This window comes from Lepisosteus platostomus, chromosome 12 (assembly GCF_059453375.1).
Source record: "Lepisosteus platostomus isolate fLepPlt1 chromosome 12, fLepPlt1.hap1, whole genome shotgun sequence".
Taxonomy (NCBI): Eukaryota; Metazoa; Chordata; class Actinopteri; order Semionotiformes; family Lepisosteidae; genus Lepisosteus; species Lepisosteus platostomus.
Genome location: NC_142622.1, coordinates 22,390,067 through 22,408,801, shown reverse-complemented (window position 1 = coordinate 22,408,801; position 18,735 = coordinate 22,390,067). Strand labels below are relative to the sequence as shown.

Genomic DNA, 18,735 nt, shown 5'->3' with positions numbered 1-18,735 from the left:
TTTGTATCTGGACATAAACATTAATGGCACGCCAAACCTGCCAAGCAGTTCAGTAAAATTGTTTTCACATTGAGTTGCGAGAGGATTCATTTCCAAGCTATATTAAAAACCTCTACAGCCCAGTTACCAGTCACACAGGAATGGAAACCTATTGATGTGTTGTTCTTGAAAGTGTACATTCCAGCAGGCATGCCCTTGCTGAATGATTGTTGCTTTGGTTTTGAGTCACTGTTTAAAACCTCTTGCTAGTCTTTTTTCCTACAACAGAAGCAGTGTGGGCAGTTTGGAGATAGAGGGGGTGGGTGTACACCCCTAAGTGCCCTCTCCTCTGTAGTGATTCCAGTGTTCAAAGTTCCCTCCCTCTGTTCCAGACAGTGTGAGAGGCCTGCTGAGCTGTCTGCCTAAGGGAGACGTCATCTTCTCACAGGGAGATGACAGCAAGGAAGGTTCTCTCTGGTCTCTCACAGTGAAACATGAACCACAGGGCGCAAGCGAAACCTACATGCAAGTATATTTGAAAGACCCTGACAAACTTAACCCAGACTTCTTCAGAATGAACACTGAAACATGAACCAGAAAACACTAATGGAAGCTATGGGGAAGTTCATTTAATAGCAAGCACAGGAGGCACGTTTTTACTCAAAGAGTTGTGGGAGTATGAAACAAGTTTTCCAGTCATGTTGAAGGCTGGAAATGGCTTGATAAGGTCCTTGAATTAATTAACTGCTAATTTACAACTGGGGAAGGTGGGTCGAATGGCCTCCTGTCTTTTTGTGACATTGCGTATGTTTTTATGTTCTCCCATCCTCCTTCCCAGCAAGTCTGACCCTTAGCATTCTCCTACAGCCTTCTGCTTCCTCTGATGTCAGTCGCGGTATCCCGTGACTGCTTTTCAAATCGGAATGGCTTCATTCGCAGTAAACTTCATATCCTCCCATCATGCATTCAAAAAATATGCCTTAAAGCTGCTCAGTTTCGCTCATCCTGTACAGCTGGCATACAGCTGTGAGCCCTACTCCTCATCACAGCTTGTGGCAGACAAGAAAAGAAACTAGCGCAAACGATGACTTCTGTTCCATTCACAGTGTTGAGGTCTCTGGAGACAATGGAATGTGAGAACACTCTCGTGGGGCCAGTCTCAGACAGTGCTGCTAGATGCTAGAGCCCAGGAGGATGAATCTTTTTACATTTCTCGACATCCTTGTCTGCTTCCCCAAACAGCTGCTGGAGAAGTATAAATGAGAGGTGGCTGTTTGGCACATCTAGTCTGTTGAGTCATTAGTAGTTGATTCATCCAAGGATTCAAGTCGTTTCCCGAAAGAAGCCAGGGAAACAGCTTCAGGAACATGGTGTGGTAGTTTGTTGCCTACTCCCACAACCCTTTGTGTAAGGAAATGCCCCCCCGTTCTTATTTTTAAATAACTTCCACACAGCTGCCATTTGTGTGATCTGGTTCATTACTGTGAAAAAGACCACTGATTTTTCCCATGATGATGCGACCTTGACCAATCCTCTACTGAAGAATGTGGTCATTGTTTTGGAGTTACTGCTAGAATGTGCAGTAAAACTCCACTACATCTGTATCCGGACTTGCCTCACTGCAGCGGAGTGTATTTTGATGATCCTCTTATTTACAGAAGAACATACCGAAGGCTACAAAAGAGGACAAACTCTTCCACTCGTCTTGCATAAGAATGAGAATTACATCCAACGTTTTTTTTTTAAAGATCCCAGGATACTGCCTGTAAAATTTCCTCCAGAACCCCACAACCCTTTGAGAAAATATTTCATACCTGATATAATCTCTAAATGCACCAGCTTTAATTGCCACTTGTATTCTTTCACTGCTGGTATTGAAGTAGGTTTCTCAGTTGATTGCGTTTTCAAATGATTTTATGGTATTAAAATGACTCCCTCCCACCATTCTTCTGACTTTCCAGTTTGTAAGCCTCCGTCTTAATCCCCGATGTTCAGCATGTTACCAGGACACCACTTGGTTCTGCTCAACTTCAGATGTTTAAACTCCAAGCACTCCTTGACAGTATTTCATTACAAAGAATTTCATAGCTTAAAACCTCTCCACAAGTGACAGGAAGTGGAAAGACATACCTCCAGAAGTACTGGGACAGCAAACTCAAAAAAGCTATTTTTGCCTTGTAGTCAAGCAAAGCAATTTGTGATCGAGTTAATGAGATAAATATGAATGGCACTGTATATACAACATACATGTGTTTACAGTAATTCAATACTTATATTTGACCATCCAACCATTTTCTACTTTTATCCAATTCAGGCTCACAGGGGAGCCCCTGCTATCCCATCAAGCAATGGGTCCACCTTGGATAGCTCACAAGTCCATCACAGGGCACATACAGACACACACACTCTCACCACTGCCAATTTTCCCAGAAAACAATGAATCTACTGGAATGTGTTTGGACTGTGTGAGGAAACTGGTGAACCCAGAGGAAAACCACACACAGAGGGTGAACATCCAAATCCTACACAGATAGCACCATGGGAATTGAACCCAGGGCCCCAGCACTGTATAGCAGCAATGCCTACCATCACGTCAACATGCTGCCTTTATAGTCGAGTACTGGGACATATTAACTTCAAGTGATTTCTGAGTGTAAAAGTAAGTTTTTGGCTGCAACGCCCTTTGAGGCAATAACTGCATGACACCTATAACCCAATGAGCTCACGTTCACAACCAAACTCTTTGTGTAATCATTTGCCATACTTCGACGCAGCCAATTTGAGTTTGACTGCAAACTGTTTTGACTCGGCTGTGCCAACTGTTTTGGAGGGCACAGCTTGGAAAGGTATGATTAAATTTTAGAGAGAAATGTCAAAACACACTGCCTGGACCTAGAGGCCTTTTCTAAAGGTTAGACGTCCTGAAAAACAGGTCCCTTGTGCAGAGTAGGTGAAGGGGCAGATATCACAGACCCTCCTAAATAGACCAGAAATGGGGGTGTTGAGAGGGAGTTCACTCAGGGCTGTGAAATGGCTGTGTTAACCTGCGGCAAAGTAAAAGACACAGATCTCTTTAAGTCCTGTAGCTCAATAGGGTGGGGGGTGAGATGTAGCCTCTCTCAACAGGGGACAGCACCACAAGATACAACAGTACATACTCCCCTCATTCATGTCTTCCCAGGGTCTTTGAGATTCAGAGTTACCTGCCTAGTCCCAGGCTTTGTTGCGTACATAGAGTGGGGGCTGGATGTGTGAAGGTTATGGCATCCTCACGACAGGAAACGCCACCTCTAGATAAACTACAGTAACTCCATAAACTCTTTGGGCCTTAAAGGTCCAGAGCTGAGGTACCTCTTTTCCTCCCCATTGTCACTGCCTCAGGATCAGAGGGAAAGGAGCCCTCTTATCAAACATCCCCCTCCCCTTGGCTCTCTCCAGCCCCTCTTCTCGGGCAGCGTGAATAGCAGAGGGCCTGCATTTCCCCTGAGGGGTTTTATGAGCAGTGGGCCTGGCTGACAGGATGTGCCGCCCATGGAGAGATCAAAGCGCCCAGGATCAACGCTGGCGTTACTGTGACCTTTTAAACCCTAAGGGACTGGGGGGGGGCGTGAGGGCAGAGAAAAGAAAGATGCAATAACTCCCTCCTCCTGTTGGGCCAGCGTGATGTTAACACAGTTTTCCAAAAGAAAACAGCATCAAATCCCCACATTTAGCTCCAACTAGCTAGGAGACTGCTGGGGAACACGGTTTAGAAAGTGTTCAAGCAGGGAGCTCTGTCAGCATGCACAGACTGCAATGGAACAGGTCAAGGTTTATTCCATTTCAGCAAGGAAAAGAAAAGAGACAATGTGCTGGCTGAAAAAGACTCCACAGCCGAAACATTACTACTTCTTTTCTTTCAGCAAAGAATAAGCCTTTACCCATTTTAGAAACATGGATTTGCAAAACAGAAATGTAAAAAGTCACATTATTGGTAAATTATTGCAAGGAACACAAGAGTGAGTGTTCACTAGGCTTGTAGAGTAATGCTGGAAATGCTGTGCTAATTGTTAACATTGTAATTCATCGGTCAAGTCAATAAAGCTCCTTGAATCTGAATCTGGGGGGGGTCAGAAAACGAACAATGCAAAAAAAGACCAGGAACGGGGAAGAGAGTGTGAAACTGTTGTGACTTGCTGCTGTGCAGTGAGAGAACTGTAGCAAATACACAGATTATGATCCAGATGTCGGTCCTGCACAGAGGGGGTGCGGAGGTGGGCAAGACGTGCCGCCCCTTTGGGCACAACACACACACACACCGCTGCCTGTGGCACAGCTGTAGGGCTCCAGGGCCACGCGCAGAGCCGCCGCCGGGCTGCAGAACAGGACTCAGCTGGTATGACGACCGCTGCCCCTCTGTCCCAGCAGCCCCTACAGCAGGGATGCTAGAGGTGGAGGGGAGGGGGGCGGCTGAGCTGAGAGGAGCAGAGAGACCGCAGTCAAATCACAACCAGCTGCTGCCGACACGCACACACACAAACACACACAGGCAGGCGCAAGAACTTTGCACTGTGTCCCTACCATAGACATGTGGAGTCACATTGCATTTCAACACAAAGCTAATAAAATTGTGACACAACACCAAGCAACAAAATGGAGCACACCAACACCTTCTTGTGCATCCTTCAGATCATTATAACACAAGGCTGGGCAAGTGTGATGTGCCTAAAGTGCACAAGGCTTGTGAGGCCATGTGATTTTGATGTGGTCAAAGTATGGATGAAAAGAAGGCACAGAAAAACGCTTTTTTAAGCTAAAAAACAGCCACAACTCCTTCAGAAACACCACACAACATGATGAAACAACAGGCATTAAAAACATACAGAAGAATAAAAGTTTACATAAATGTATCCGGGCATAAACATATCTGTTCCTTCTGAAGTAAATCTTTGTCAGATCTCAGGTTCTTCACAGTGCCTTACAGAATTCTCACTGGACTCTTCTCTACATGGAGATCTGCTCTTAGCTGTTTGTGGACTCTTAAGTTTCATTATAAACCATTATGAATAACTGGGTGCCTGTAATGTCATTTAAACAAATCATTGTGAATTCAATTCAAGTTTTATTATCCCCTGGGGAAAATGTGTTTTATGACAGAGTCCAACTCAACAACACGACAAAGACAGACAACACCAATAAAGTATACAGTACAACAGCGTTTTAGGAGATAAGGGAGTATTTCACATTGAGAGTGAGATTGCAGAGGGGATGAGAAATTTCCTGAGTCTATTTCCATTACTATTTCCTGGGGCCACAGAGGCTTCTCCCAGATGGGAGCAGTGTAAATTCACAAAGGAGGGCTGAGTCACACACTCTGTAATGCTCTTAGCTTTCTTTAGAATCCTTTGTTTATAGAGGGAGTTAAGGTGGATTTGCCCCAATGATTAAAAAGATAATGCATGTTGTTACATTATCTTTTGCAGCATTTATGAAGGAGTTATAATGGTATTTTTTTCATCCTCGTTAAAGTCAAGTGTCACCAAACAATTTGAAAAAGACTCTTTCAGGGATTTTTGAAAGACTTTTGGGGAAAGAATGCACCGATTAAAAAAAAACAAAGATCCAAACAGAAAATACAAAATTGCTTCCATAGAATATAGTAGAAAATATTTATTTCTGTATTTTCAGTGTCTTAAGAGAACAATTACAAACACCACAACAACAGTCAAACAAAACAGTGTTTATAGCAAACAAACTTGTTTAATATAAGGCTCTTCCACCTGAGCTTAAGGCATCCTCTAAATGGCTGTACTCTGGGTAATTGGATCCCTTATGTATGTTTTTTTTGCAAATATATACAGACAGCAGAGGCCTGGAAATGCACAGAACTGCTTGCTCCAGCATATTGCGCCAGTCGGCTAAACCAAGGGAAAAAAAAAGTTCATGAGCCCCCAAGGAATCCTGCCAACATTATTGCACAGTTCATTCCAAACTGTCTCTTCCTAACTAAATACACACAGACTGCCAGCTACAAAGCTAAGAAAGGGAGGAGAGAGTCACAGGTCAGTAGTTAAGACAATAGAGAGTCAGAGGTCGGTAGTTAAGACAGGAGAGAGTCAGAGGTCAGTAGAGGTCTCCTAAGCTGAGGGGCAGCTTCACACAACACCTCTACATTAGCAACTGGGAACATAACCCACTTCACTACCAAATTACCACATTCATATCAAACAACTTCAGAAATGGAGGATCAGCAAAAATACAGCTACCAAGCTTTCTGCCATACCTGCTTAGGAACTGAAAACAGAAGAACGACGGTGCAAAAGATGTCCACATCAAGACAAATGTTGGTGTTCACAATCGCCCTAACATTTTACATTAGGGATGTGGCTAAACCATTCAGTTATGCTGTAACGCTTTGCAGTGGAGTGCTGGTAGAGGCGCGACAGTTTGTGTGTGAAGACAGAGGGTTTTATTTCAGCAGGCCAACAATCAAACAGATCAAACAGTTCGAAGCGCACAGAAAGGAATAGCTGAAGAATGTTGTTTCCGAAGCTGTGATTTGAACCTTCTGGAAATGTACTGCGTTAAACCTGTTAAGTCACTTAGTGATACCTGCATTACCGGCACTAAATAAGGAGGTCCCAAGGAAGCCTCTGACTGTCAAGTATTCCAAATACGACGTGTGGCAGAGAAAGGCAGCACAAAGACTGCGGAGAGGCAAGGAAATGTAGGCGTCAGGCTGAGAAAGTCAAGGCCCAGGAACAAGTCCTCTTTCACAGGCCTCTGATCACCCTAACCCAGCAAACTGCCCCCTGCAGTTCAGTCTTCCACAGAGAAATCTGTCAGCCACAAATGAGTTTGGGATTCTTTGCTCCAACGAGATAAGGAGACTAGGGGATTATAGTCGTGATTTTTATGTCCTTTCTGTGAGTTGAGCCTTGATCCACCCCACATCCCTTCACACACGTACATGCAACATTCAAAGCCAGTTGACAATTAAACTGAAGGCAATTCAGGTGGATCCGAAACAGAAAAAGGAAAAGCAGATGAAAGCAGTTTACTGCTTAACAAGTGCAAAGAGGAAGTGGAGAAGAATGGTTGTTCAGGGGAGGGGGTTAAACTTCAGAACGGCCAACATAAAAGGCTTAATTCAATGCAAATTTACTGAGATACAAACATCGCTTCTTATTAGTTTGCACCTGTAACTGATGGGATTTCCACACTGTGAGGAGTTTATATTGTTTAAAATAGATTCCTGATCCAGCACCTTCTAATCACAAAAGGCAGAAAAAACTTCTGCAATTGCACATCACCGCGGATTACGTCAAATCTTTTTTTTATATTAAAGGAAAAAAAGGCACTATTTTTTTCATGAACAATAAACGCGTAGCTGTCAAACAATGTCATGGCGCTAGCTTTTGGGACGGGCTTAAAGAAGAGGAAGTTGAAAATGCACGTTTTGTTTTCTTTGACAATGCAGAACTTCGTTTTAGGGAACATGTGACTCGAAAAAGAACAGCTTGGTTCTGGCAGTGCTAAACTGGAATGTCACAGTGTGCAGATGTGGCAGTACACTACAATTCAGCGCCACGTTACAAGTCAGCAGATGCCTTTTGCATACAACGCTGTCAGCGTACCACGAGATTGCTTAGTTAAGACAATAGAGGGTCATAGGTCAGTAGTTAAGACAGGAGAGAGTCACAGGTCAGTAAGTTAAGAAGGGTCTATTACACAGGGGTCACAACTGCAGAGTTCAACAGAACAGATATGAATAGTTTATTCTTCAGACTCCGAAACTGGCACTATGTGATGATTTGTGGCCAATGAACAAATTTACTACTGAGACTTTGAAAATGACATCTCTGTGCATTTCCCAGCTGCTACTGTTTAGGAACAAGTTTCTGTTTGTATGAACCTGGATCATGCCAGGCAGTATGACAGGCTCTTGTTCCATGTCTCCTTGCCTCCATTTCTCTGTGACTGTCCCTCAGCTGGTCAGCAGGCCTACAGTGTTATAACAGTGCAATACAGTGTCTTTTCATTTGCATCTCATGTCCATTGTTTTAATTATTTCAGTGCAGCAGTGATTCACTGCAAGGAGTGTACAGGCAACTCTAAATTCCCTCTAAACTCTAAAAGAATGGAAATCCTGCATCCCTCTCTACTGTGTTGCTGCCCTTGGCTGTACTTGACAGTACAAGCTCTCTCTCCCTCAGTCAAGACATAGATCTGTCAGCTTGCAGACTAAAATTACAAAGCACCACAACCAGTTCGGAATGTGTAACTATGATTTTTAACCCCAGATAACTTTTCAGATTTAGGCTGTGATGCAAACTGTGCTTTGCACTGTCAGAAAGAGACACAGCCACGCTTAAATAACATCTCTTTCTTGACCAGCATCCCAGGAAGCCCCTAGCTGGGACTGGGAACTGACTGAGCAATGAAACACACTTCCTACACATGCAGACAGAAAGCCTCCTTCTGGTGTCCTGGAGGAATGGCAGTCAAACCACCTCCAACTCAATTTGCTCCTTTGATGTCACAGCAAAGGGGATTATTGCTTGCATTGAAAGCAAGTAGCACTAGCAATTGTCTCAGTGTATTGCAGATGTTACTAACCTAAAATCCTTTGCATTGGAACTGTTTATCAGTGCAAAAAAACAGCTTTTATAAGCAAAAGCAAACAAAACATCTCGCAACCTAATGTAAAAGTGGAGAAGACTTTAAGGCTGCAATACCCCACACAGAGAATGTCCCCTTACCCTATGCACCTCAAGAGCAGGGATGCTCCAGATCTGACTCCATCTTCCACTCTGAGTATTTTAATACAAGCAACATTCTAGTTATTACATTGAGGTTATAACCTGTTGTGCAATGAAGGAGCTGGCTGGAGCAGTGATACTGATCACATAACCACAGTTTGAATAGCCATGCTCTTAACAACTGATTTGTTCTGTATAGTAAGTGATATAAAGTGCACAATTTTGGTGCTCTGCGACTCCAGAGAAAGAGCAACCCAACACGTATATTAGAAAAGAAGGACAGCCTGCACTGAAAAACAAAGTGGTTCACTCATCATCGAGGGGCAGCGCATGTTGTGTAGACACCACCAGGGGGCAGTGCGGACACACAGAGTCCTTTCTGGAGCTGCTCCTCTTCTTCTGTGGTTTTTCAAGCCTGATGCAGCTTAGGCGTTCGGCACAAGACAAAGAGCAGTGCAGCATTCCTGGGCTCAAACCCTCAAACCGTCAGTCCATCTAAAAGCAGGTGAAGTGAACACTACCGGGACCTGTCAAGTTCATCTTGCTCCTAACCAGCTCCGCTATATACTGCTGTCAGAACAGTCAGTGGGCCTTTGTGTAGACTTGGTAGACTCTGTACTCTGCAATGTAGCGGAGCCTCAGCCTAACCCAGCAGAGGCAGGGAGCACACACCCACATGGCAGATCCTGTTTAGGAGACAGTCTCAACAATGAGCCATCTTCTGAATGCCATGAGTATCTTTGGAATTTTTGTTTTGGGAAAAAAGGCAAATCAAACAACTTCAAAATAAATAAGACGTTTGTTTTCCTCTTCCTCATGTGGAAATGAACGCAGCTTTGGAAAACCATCCCACTGCGCCCTCACCCCTGTGACAGGAGGGTTACAGTTCGTGTGGATGGGGGCCGCTGCAAAGCCAGCCTTGCATTGGCGGGGGGGGGGGGGGGGGGATGGCAAGGCTGTTCCCGCGGTTTCACGTTTGGGTGCTGCGTTTCTGTTCCCAACCCAAGACTGACTTGTCCGTCTTCCTTCTTGTGTCGCCATTCATCGTCTCCTCCCGTCTTCACCCTTGCCGGCTAGTCCCAGGTATCACCCCGTTATCTACTTCCCAGCAGCCTCCTGGGGGTTGTACTCGGTCTCCCCCGACGACACCTGGGAGATTCGGCGAGTGGAGCCCCACAGCCGGCGAGAGAACTGCCCTGACCGCACCTGTAGGCATGAGGGAGAGAGAGGACAGAGGCAGGGGGGAAGGAGACAGAGAGGCCAGAGAGCGAGAGCAAGAGCAAGGATACCATGAGATTTCAAAGGACAGGGAGACAGAGAAAGAGAGAATGCAGAGATGCGTTATTTCAAAGAGTTCATGTATGAAAACAACCTGTGGCAACAGAAATGTACCATTCAAATTCAAATACCATTCAAGAGCTTGATTGACATGATCGATGAATGCCAACACTAGTCATGCACCATCTTAATTTTTCTAAGCTACTTCTCTTGAGAGGTTTTCTAAAGTATTCCTAATCCTCCATTTTCCTCCTCACCTCAGCAGGCTGTCCTGCGCCCACTACAATGAGTTTGCCATCTTCCAGGCCCGCCAGGATGTGGCTGCTCTCCTTGGTCACCGAGATGCTTCGGACTGGTAGCTTCAGTGCCAGGGGAGAGACGGCGAGCTGCAGGCTGTCCGCACACAATATAGAGCACAAGGTTCCAGAGGTCAGACATGCTGTGGCGTGTTTCACCTCAAGCCTGCGTCAAGAGGTCATGATTCATAATTCTCTGCTAAAGGCCTGAAGCTCTTTATGTTGCCTATGAACAGAAGTGGCAATGCTTCATCTTCTCCATAACACAAGATCAGTAAAGTTACAGCGTCCCAACAGACCAGACTTCCCATGTAGGCCTCTAGTCCCAGAGTTATGCTCACTGTCTCAAAGTACACCCTCTGCTTGGTCGTAGGTGGTTCAGTGTGAACACGTGCCAGGAAGCCAGTGCTGGATGCCCACCTGTACAGCTCCCGAATGTGTAGATTGCCTTCTGCAGTGCCCAGGATGGCAAAGTCAGGCACCAAGTACAGGGCCGTCACCTGCTCCTCTAGTGTCACTGATGCCAGCTGCTTCCCGTTTATTGAGTATAGGTGGAGTGTGTACTTATCCTGGAAGGGTTCAGGAGAGAAAGAGAAGGCATGTAGGAGGTGGGGAGAGTATGTAAAAGAATGTGTGAGAAAGAAGGAAAAGGTGATGAAGACAAGTCATTACATCCTTATTTGTTCAGGTTCAGGTTTTCCAACTTATTCATACCCTTGATCCAATGAAACTCAAAGCTGGTTTGAGCAAATAAAAAATCTAAGTGTGCTCTCAGTATTTCTTGGGTTAACAAATGATATTGTGTAAGAATACACATCTAGGTGCTTCAAAAACAAATCTGTCCATATTTATCGAAAACAAATTCTAAATACATAATGTTCATGATCATTCGCATCATGTCAATCACTATTTTATTATTCCTACTTTGGATTAGAGAAGGTGCTTCCTGTAGCTCAGTAATACGATCAGGCACTTCTCTCTAGGGATTTTTGACCAACTTCTCACCAGATCAACTATAAGCTCCTTCGGGTTATGGGACATGTTCCTCTGGTCTGTTTTCTTTAGCTGATACCATACATGTTCTTTTTGTAACTGTAACTATTAATCCGACAGTTAAATGTCGAGGTGTATTTCAAGCACTTAATCTGCTTTCATAGTCAGAAAGTTCACATTGCAGGAGAACTGGGTTTTCAGATAAAATATCCAGATAAAATAACCAACTGATCTTCAATTCTAACAGGACCAAAGAATGAAAAACCTCCATACCTCATAGAAGAAGGCAATATGAGCTGCAAAATTCTTCACACTGCTGGTAAGGCCATTTTTAAAAACTAAATTAGTGCCACCATGTAGTCCTATTAGACTCAGGAAGTCTGTTAGAACCTGTTAACCAAACTTGTGTCTTTGTCTGTTGCTATGGAACTCTGCTGCAGACCCCAGATACATAAGGTTACCTCAAATGTTATCTTGAAGGCATTGTGTCCTGATGAAACTCTTGTTTTTTAAAGGTTCCATTTGTTTTTATAGCCTGATGATATAAATTATTCTCCCAACCACTTTTCAGACCTCATGTTCTTACATCCTCTTCCTGGATCGGTAGCGACTATCACATTAGTTATGTTAGACCACAAAGTCAAAACTGAGATGTCATGTGGTTCTTCACAGCCACCACTGGAGTTGTTGGGGTCAATAACCTTTTATGTTAAATCTTTGGACAATTCTCTGACTTTTCCCATGTTTAAATGGTTCTGGGGTCTTTGATTCTCTTTTCAGTCTCCTTTAATACTGAGTGGAAATCAAAGGGACTTTCCAGAAGCTTTTACTTTACTTTCTGTGAAACTACCAGATGACTAAAAAAATCTTAAGAACTCATACACAACATATAAAAGCATTAAATGTACACCGTATTTAACATATCTGCAAGGTGTGAATAAATCAGAACATTAGTGACTGAGGCACATTTTTTGGGACATTTTTGTTTTATCCAGTAAGTTCTCTTATTTTTTAATACTGTATTCATTTAGGCAGCAAATACTAACATTTGAATGTTTCTGCTAAAAGCAACTATTAGAATCATTCCATTAAGGGTATGAATACATTTGTAGGCTACTATAGATTATAAATGGTAACACACAGCAAAAGAAGTATAAATATGTACTTAATTACAGGAAATTAAGTGTTTGTACTTCCTCATTCACACTCACCCCTTACTGACTTCACCCACTCAAAACCAATTCCTTTGCCAACTCCTCCCATCGTAAGAACTCCCCCCCAGTGACTCTACTACCCCAAACTTTTCTCCAATGCTATTCATATTCTATGAAGCCCTCCCTCAGATCTCTGCCTTGACAAAGCCCCTTTTAATGCTTCCTCCTATCTGCTGAAACTCTCTCCGCTTCCCCCTACACCACATGTACACACGTTTTTTTTTTCCTAATTAGGCACAATTCTTCACAATGTTTTATGTTAATAAGAGCCTCAGTTCAGAATTTGAAACGAACTTTTGGGCTTTGTAACAGAAGGATCATGCTTTGCTCCTGTGCTCTGAGCATTAATCTTTTGGGGGTTTTGGTGAACTAGAGCTAAGCGCAGACTCGCTGCAGGTTTAGTGTTTTTAAAGGGAATAAACTGCCGCAACGTCGTATGAAAGCATACCACCTTTACCTTGTGCGGCGACCGTCCCTCGATGACCGTCTGGGTGACGATATGGCCTTCCATGCTCACCGCCAGCTCCGTCACACTGGCTGCCGAGCAGCTCTCACAGGGCGGGCGCAGGGTGCGTAGCAGCTGACCGCGCCGCACGGTGTGCACGATCACAGTGCCGTCCTGACACACAGGAGGAGCAATTATTATCTGACCCTCCAAAACTTTCCAAAACTGCTACTTCCCTGGAGCCCATATTTTTAGCAGAGATACGGGTTTCTGGAGTCCATTATTTCAGCATTCTTTATCATGGAAGTTCTCTGATGCCGACAGCTGAAACAAAAACCTAAAGCTTCGACTGATCTGGGAAAACATATAGAAATATGTGGAAGTGAAACTCAAGCTGACGACTGTCTGATGGAAGGGCACATGTATGTGCTTCTTGACCAGTAACTGGAATTTCATTTCTAATTTTGGATCCTGAAGGAACTCTAATACACTCTCTGAATTTGAGTGATGTTAAAGTTTGGATCCCCTTTGAACTTGGAGCCCCTTTAAGCTGTCCTTCTCCCCTCTCTGCTTATCAGCACTGCCTGTACTCGCACAAACACACTATACACTATACTGTAAATCTAAATAGCTGTATCACCCTGCAGCTCAGAACTGGCAATCCACTGAAGCTCAGCAGGTGTGAGCCTGGTCAGTACCTGGATGGGAGACCTCCTGGGAAAAACTAAGGTTACTGCTGGAAGAGGTGTTGGTGGGGTAAGCAGGATGCGCTTACTCTGTGGTCTGTGTGGGTCCTAATGCCAAAGTATAGTGACGGGGACACTATACTGTAGAAAGGTGCCACTCTTCGGATGAGACATAAAATCGAGGTTCTGACTCTTTGTGGCCATTAAAAATAACAGGGTGTTTCTCTACAAAAGTAGGGTTGTAACCCTGGCATCCTGGGTTAATTTCCCCCTGGCCTTTACCAATCATGGCGTCCTAATAATCCCCATCGATGAACTGGCTTCATAATTTTTTTCTCCTCCCCTCCGAGAGCTGGTGTGTGGGGAGAATCCTGGCGCACTATGGCTGCCATCGCATCATCCAAGTGGATGCTGCACACTAGTGGTGGTGGAGGGGAGTCCCCATTACCTGTGAAGTGCTTTGAGAGGAGTGTCCAGAAAAGCACTATATAGGTGTAAGGAATTATTATTATACACACTGGAGAGTCAGCATGCAGGATTGCCACACACTCTCTGCATTGTCAGCTCCACTCTTTCAGTGAGAATTATGCCTTTGACCTCTCACCTTTGACCCCGAGACAGCCATGTCCAGTTCGGTGCTGATGGCCACACAGGTGACTTCCTGGTCATGACCGCTGAGGACCTGAACTGGTCGTGGTGCCAGGCCACTGGAGAACCCACCCTGATGGTAAGGAGGGGAAATAAGGCAGGTGAGGGTAAAGGTTTTCTACAAGACATGATGGTCTGTAGAGCAAGCGGACAGGAAAAGTGTGCTGATACCTGCTGCAGGACCTGCCACACAATGCAGGAAGTGTCCCGAGAGCCGGAGATGAGGTAGATACCACACAGGTCCAGGGCCAGACAAGTCACCACATCTGGAAGTCAGAGATCAGGGTTAGAGCCAGGGAGTTCCTTGTCACGTCTCGGTCTTTCAATGATGAGGGGGCAGTCTACAATATCTTCCCCATATTTAGAAGCACACTGAATGAAAATAGAGGCAAGGGAGCAGGACAGGACTGGTCTGATTTGAAAGTTTTTTTTTTCCAGCAGACTCTGGACATAAAGAGAGAAGACAGCAGACTCATTCTAGTTTCTCATTTTAGCTACTTGTACTCAAACACAGTCCAGTTACCAATAGTGCTGAAATTACTATACTTATTAGAGCACTTATGCTTTCTGTGTCACCGCGCATAACACTAGAAAGGACATGCCCTCTGTGAAACTGTTGAAAAAACACCCTAAGGCAAAGAGTGGTCCTACAATGCAGTTTCTGTTGGATCAAGAGGATTCACCCTGCAGGCTCCCTGACTCTTCTGTATAAAAAGGCCTGTATTATAACTCAGACAGAATCTTGTATATTATATTACAAACAAAATTAAATTCAGACAGAAGCCTGCTGTTTGCATCCCTGGTTGGCTTTCATATAAAAAGAGCAACTGTATGGGATTTACTGAAAGTGAGATTATTCCCCCACCACATCTGTATGGGGGTACTGGTATGTGCAGTACAGTCCTACCGATGTGCCTGCAAATCCGGCCGACCAGTTTGCCCTTGGTCAGCGCAGTGACCCTCAGGCTGCAGTCCCAGTGACCCCCACTGAACAGTAGCCGGGCATCGTTCGACACCACCAGCACCCGGGACCCCAGCTGTACCCCGGGGGAGAACGGCCCCGCTAGGATCCTCTGAGTCCTGCAGAGAGAGGGGAACAGTAACGCTGTGTAGGAGCAGAAACACACACACGCTCGCAATGGGCCTGGTGGACCTGACAGATCTGGTGGACCTAGGAGAGCAGTGCCTGCAGCTACATCGCCCTGCAACTCACCACTGAGGCTCATCAAGGTGGTCAGTACCTTGATGAAAACTAAGGTTGCGGCTGGAAGAGGTGTTACTGGGGCCAGTACGGGGCGCCCACCCTCCAGTCTGTGTGGATCTTAATGCCCCAGTAAAGTGATAGAGATGCTATACTGTAAAAAGGCACCATCTTTTGGATGAGACATAAAACTGAGGTCCTGACTCTCTGTGGTCATTAAAAATCCCATGGCATTTCTTGAAAAGTGTAGTGGTGTTATCCCGGTGTCCTGCCCAAATTTGCCCTTACCAATTAGCAATGTTTTGCCCTTACCAATCATTGCTTCCTAATAATGCCCATCTATGAACTGGCTTCATCTCTCTGTTCTCCTCCCCACTGAGAGCTGGTGTGTGGTGAGTGTACTGGTGCACTATGGCCGCTGTCACATCATCCAGGTGGGGCTGCACCCTGGTGGTGGTGGAGAGGAGTCCCCCTTACCTGTAAAGCGCTTTGAGTGGAGTGTCCAGAAAAACGCTACATACAGTAAATGTAAGGAATTACTATTATTAGTGAGTCCTCTCATGTGGTGAACTGTGAGACAAATGGGCAACATCTTACTTGGGGTTTGAGACTGTGGGGTCTTTGGTGAAGGTGAAGTAGTTGGCGATGTTCTTGTCATAGGGAAGCCAGCTGTGAATGCCCAGCAGCCCGCTGGCACTGACCGTCACCTAGGAAGACAGAGAGCATTAGTGGGGCTCGATGAGTGGGGTGGGGTGTGATGATTAAAGTGGACAGCTGTGGACAGTGTTAGCGTGGGAGTTTCAGTTTGTCAGTGACGATGTGACAGGACACGAGAGAGTAATTGTATGTGTGCACTGTGTCAGCATGTGTGTGGGTCAGTCTCGGCATTTAGCAGTCTAAGTGTTGGTGTCAGTGAGTCAAGGGTCAAAGTCAAAGTTTGCAGGGTCAGAGCTGGGAGCTGTTTCAGTCCACATTCCAGTGTATTACTGTCAGTGTACCAGTGTCAGTGATGCTGTGCCTGTGTATCAGTGTCAATGTGCATGTCAGTGTGTTACTGTCAGTGTACCAGTGTCAGTGATGCTGTGCCTGTGTATCAGTGTCAATGTGCACATGCCAGTGTATTACTGTCAGTGTACCAGTGTCAGTGATGCTGTGCCTGTGTATCAGTGTCAATGTGCATGTCAGTGTGTTACTGTCAGTGTACCAGTGTCAGTGATGCTGTGCCTGTGTATCAGTGTCAATGTTGCTGTGCCTGTGTATCAGTGTCAATGTACACGTCAGTGTAATACTGTCAGTGTACCAGTGTAAGTGATGCTGTGCCAGTGTATCAGTGTCAATGTGCACATTCCAGTGTATTACTTTCAGTGTCCAGGTGCCAGTGTATCTATTTCGGCGATAGTGTTTCAGTGTCAGTGTCTTACCAACAGGTCGCAGCCCTGTGTGATGAAGGAACGAGTGTGGTTCCGAGGCACCACTGCCTGCACTAATGGCACACCATCACTAACCACCTGCACAGAGAAGACACACTTGCTTACATTCAGACATAATGCTCTTGCATTTGTAATACCATTTCATACCGTTTTGTGCTTCAAATTTTATAACTAAATAATTCCTAAATTAACTTAATTACTAAATGGTAATTTGCAAAGTACACAACTTTTTGAAAATATAGAATATTCCTTGAACTCCTCTTTTCTATAAGTATGCTACCTCTTGCACTTTTCCATTCTAGAAACAATGTTTAATGACAAATGAATTCCAAACACAGGGAACAGCAGATGTTTGTTGTCTAAAAGAAGAAATGTTCAATCCCTACAGGCACAATAAACAAATGGTATTTGGAGACCAAGTTAAAATCTGTAAATTAAGATTTTAAAGGGATATAAACAACATTGAGTTGAGGGAACATCCGTAATTATGAGACATGAATTATTTTGAAAAATGGCTAAAGTTTCCCAGGGAAGACTGACTGAAACCCTTCTGCCATGTTTCTGTGTGTGGGACTGAGCCAGCTGTGGCTCCTACATCCTGCTAAAAATCGTCTGTAGCCAAGAGGTTCACACTGGGGCTGCTGACCTCCACGAAGGCCTTGAGTTTTCCCAGGTGCTCGAACAGGTTGGGAGGCAGGGTATCCAATCGGGCCTGTCGCCGGGAGGCGCTCTGCGCGGACATGCGGGGGGGGTGGGGCTCCTGCAGAGAGGTGGGCGGAGTCACACTCATGCTCAACAAAGAGGACAGTTTTATTCTCAGGACGAAGCTACACCTCACGGCCCTTTCACCATTGACAGAGAACAGGACTCTGAAAACCACCTGCATTTGGATTAAAACACCTTTCTGGATAATGGGGTAATGGGGTAGGGCACAAATTCCTCTTTTTCCAAAGCAACTGAACTGTACCAATAACTTACACCCAAAGAAGGCTCCATAGCTGAAAAGTTGTTTCCTTTCTTTTCTTTCCAGCATGGAATAAACCTTTAACTTGTTCTTTTGTACCAATAACTATACTTATATTATAGGCCTCTGGAGACAGACATGGTCCTCACAACAGTAAACCTCTGCTCTCTTCCTGAGTTTTTTGGATGTTATCATGTCCCTGGTTTAGCCAGACAATCACCAGTCACTCTATACAGATTATTACCAAAACACATTCTTCCTGTCTGCTAAAATATCCACTCTGAGGGCCACTGCTACTACTACTTCACATCTAGTTGAAGCTGCAGGACAAGAGAAAACATAGCTAATTGGCAAAGTTATCAGAAACAGCAAGATACATCTGGGTTTGCATGCAGGATCTCTCATACAGAAAAACGATTTTTCCAAGAAGCCCACGGTGATCATATAATATCACAAATATTCCAATTAAATTTTGTCCATTCATTCCTCTGCTGCCGAATTAAAAAAAACAACCCCACACTGCTCTACAGTGGTTGGCACTGAAGGCTATATAATGCTGTGGTCGACCCCAGCTGAACCTTCACCTTGAGCAGCTGGCAGGGGGTCTGTCCGAAGTTGCTGATGATCCCTTCCAGCGCCTTCCGCTCCGTCTCGTTTGCGATGGCGTCGAGGTCCACGGCCCCTGCAGACAAACAGGCAGCACTGACAGCTGAAGACTCAATTCAGAAACCTGCCTTCCTCCAGCACAGAGAAACCACACATGGGAGCGTCGAGGTGTCTCACAAATCTCTAGCTATACAGACCCTGTCCGAGTTTTAATCTTGATTGGAACTTGTGAGACGAGGAGATTTACCCTTTTC

The 18,735-nt window shown here is 44.9% G+C and overlaps 1 protein-coding gene and 1 pseudogene across 3 annotated transcripts in view; one reads left to right on the top strand and one right to left on the bottom strand.

Annotated features, from left to right (window-relative positions):
• Positions 1 to 5,613: 5,613 nt before the first annotated feature.
• Positions 5,614 to 18,735, bottom strand: part of nbeal2 (neurobeachin-like 2) — a 95,861-nt gene continuing 82,739 nt past the window's right edge. For all 3 annotated transcript variants that reach the window (XM_088601389.1, XM_088601391.1, XM_088601390.1), the window contains 11 exons: positions 18,460 to 18,557; positions 17,558 to 17,671; positions 16,903 to 16,989; positions 16,079 to 16,188; positions 15,188 to 15,360; positions 14,452 to 14,546; positions 14,237 to 14,353; positions 12,959 to 13,120; positions 10,715 to 10,863; positions 10,256 to 10,391; positions 5,614 to 9,926 (listed from right to left, as the gene is read on the bottom strand). In XM_088601389.1, the coding sequence (XP_088457515.1) occupies positions 9,819 to 9,926; positions 10,256 to 10,391; positions 10,715 to 10,863; positions 12,959 to 13,120; positions 14,237 to 14,353; positions 14,452 to 14,546; positions 15,188 to 15,360; positions 16,079 to 16,188; positions 16,903 to 16,989; positions 17,558 to 17,671; positions 18,460 to 18,557 (1,349 nt within the window). In that variant the 3' untranslated portion in view covers positions 5,614 to 9,818. The remainder of the gene's footprint in view (positions 9,927 to 10,255; positions 10,392 to 10,714; positions 10,864 to 12,958; positions 13,121 to 14,236; positions 14,354 to 14,451; positions 14,547 to 15,187; positions 15,361 to 16,078; positions 16,189 to 16,902; positions 16,990 to 17,557; positions 17,672 to 18,459; positions 18,558 to 18,735) is intronic.
• Positions 6,198 to 6,814, top strand: LOC148651293 (insulin-like growth factor 2 pseudogene; annotated as a pseudogene).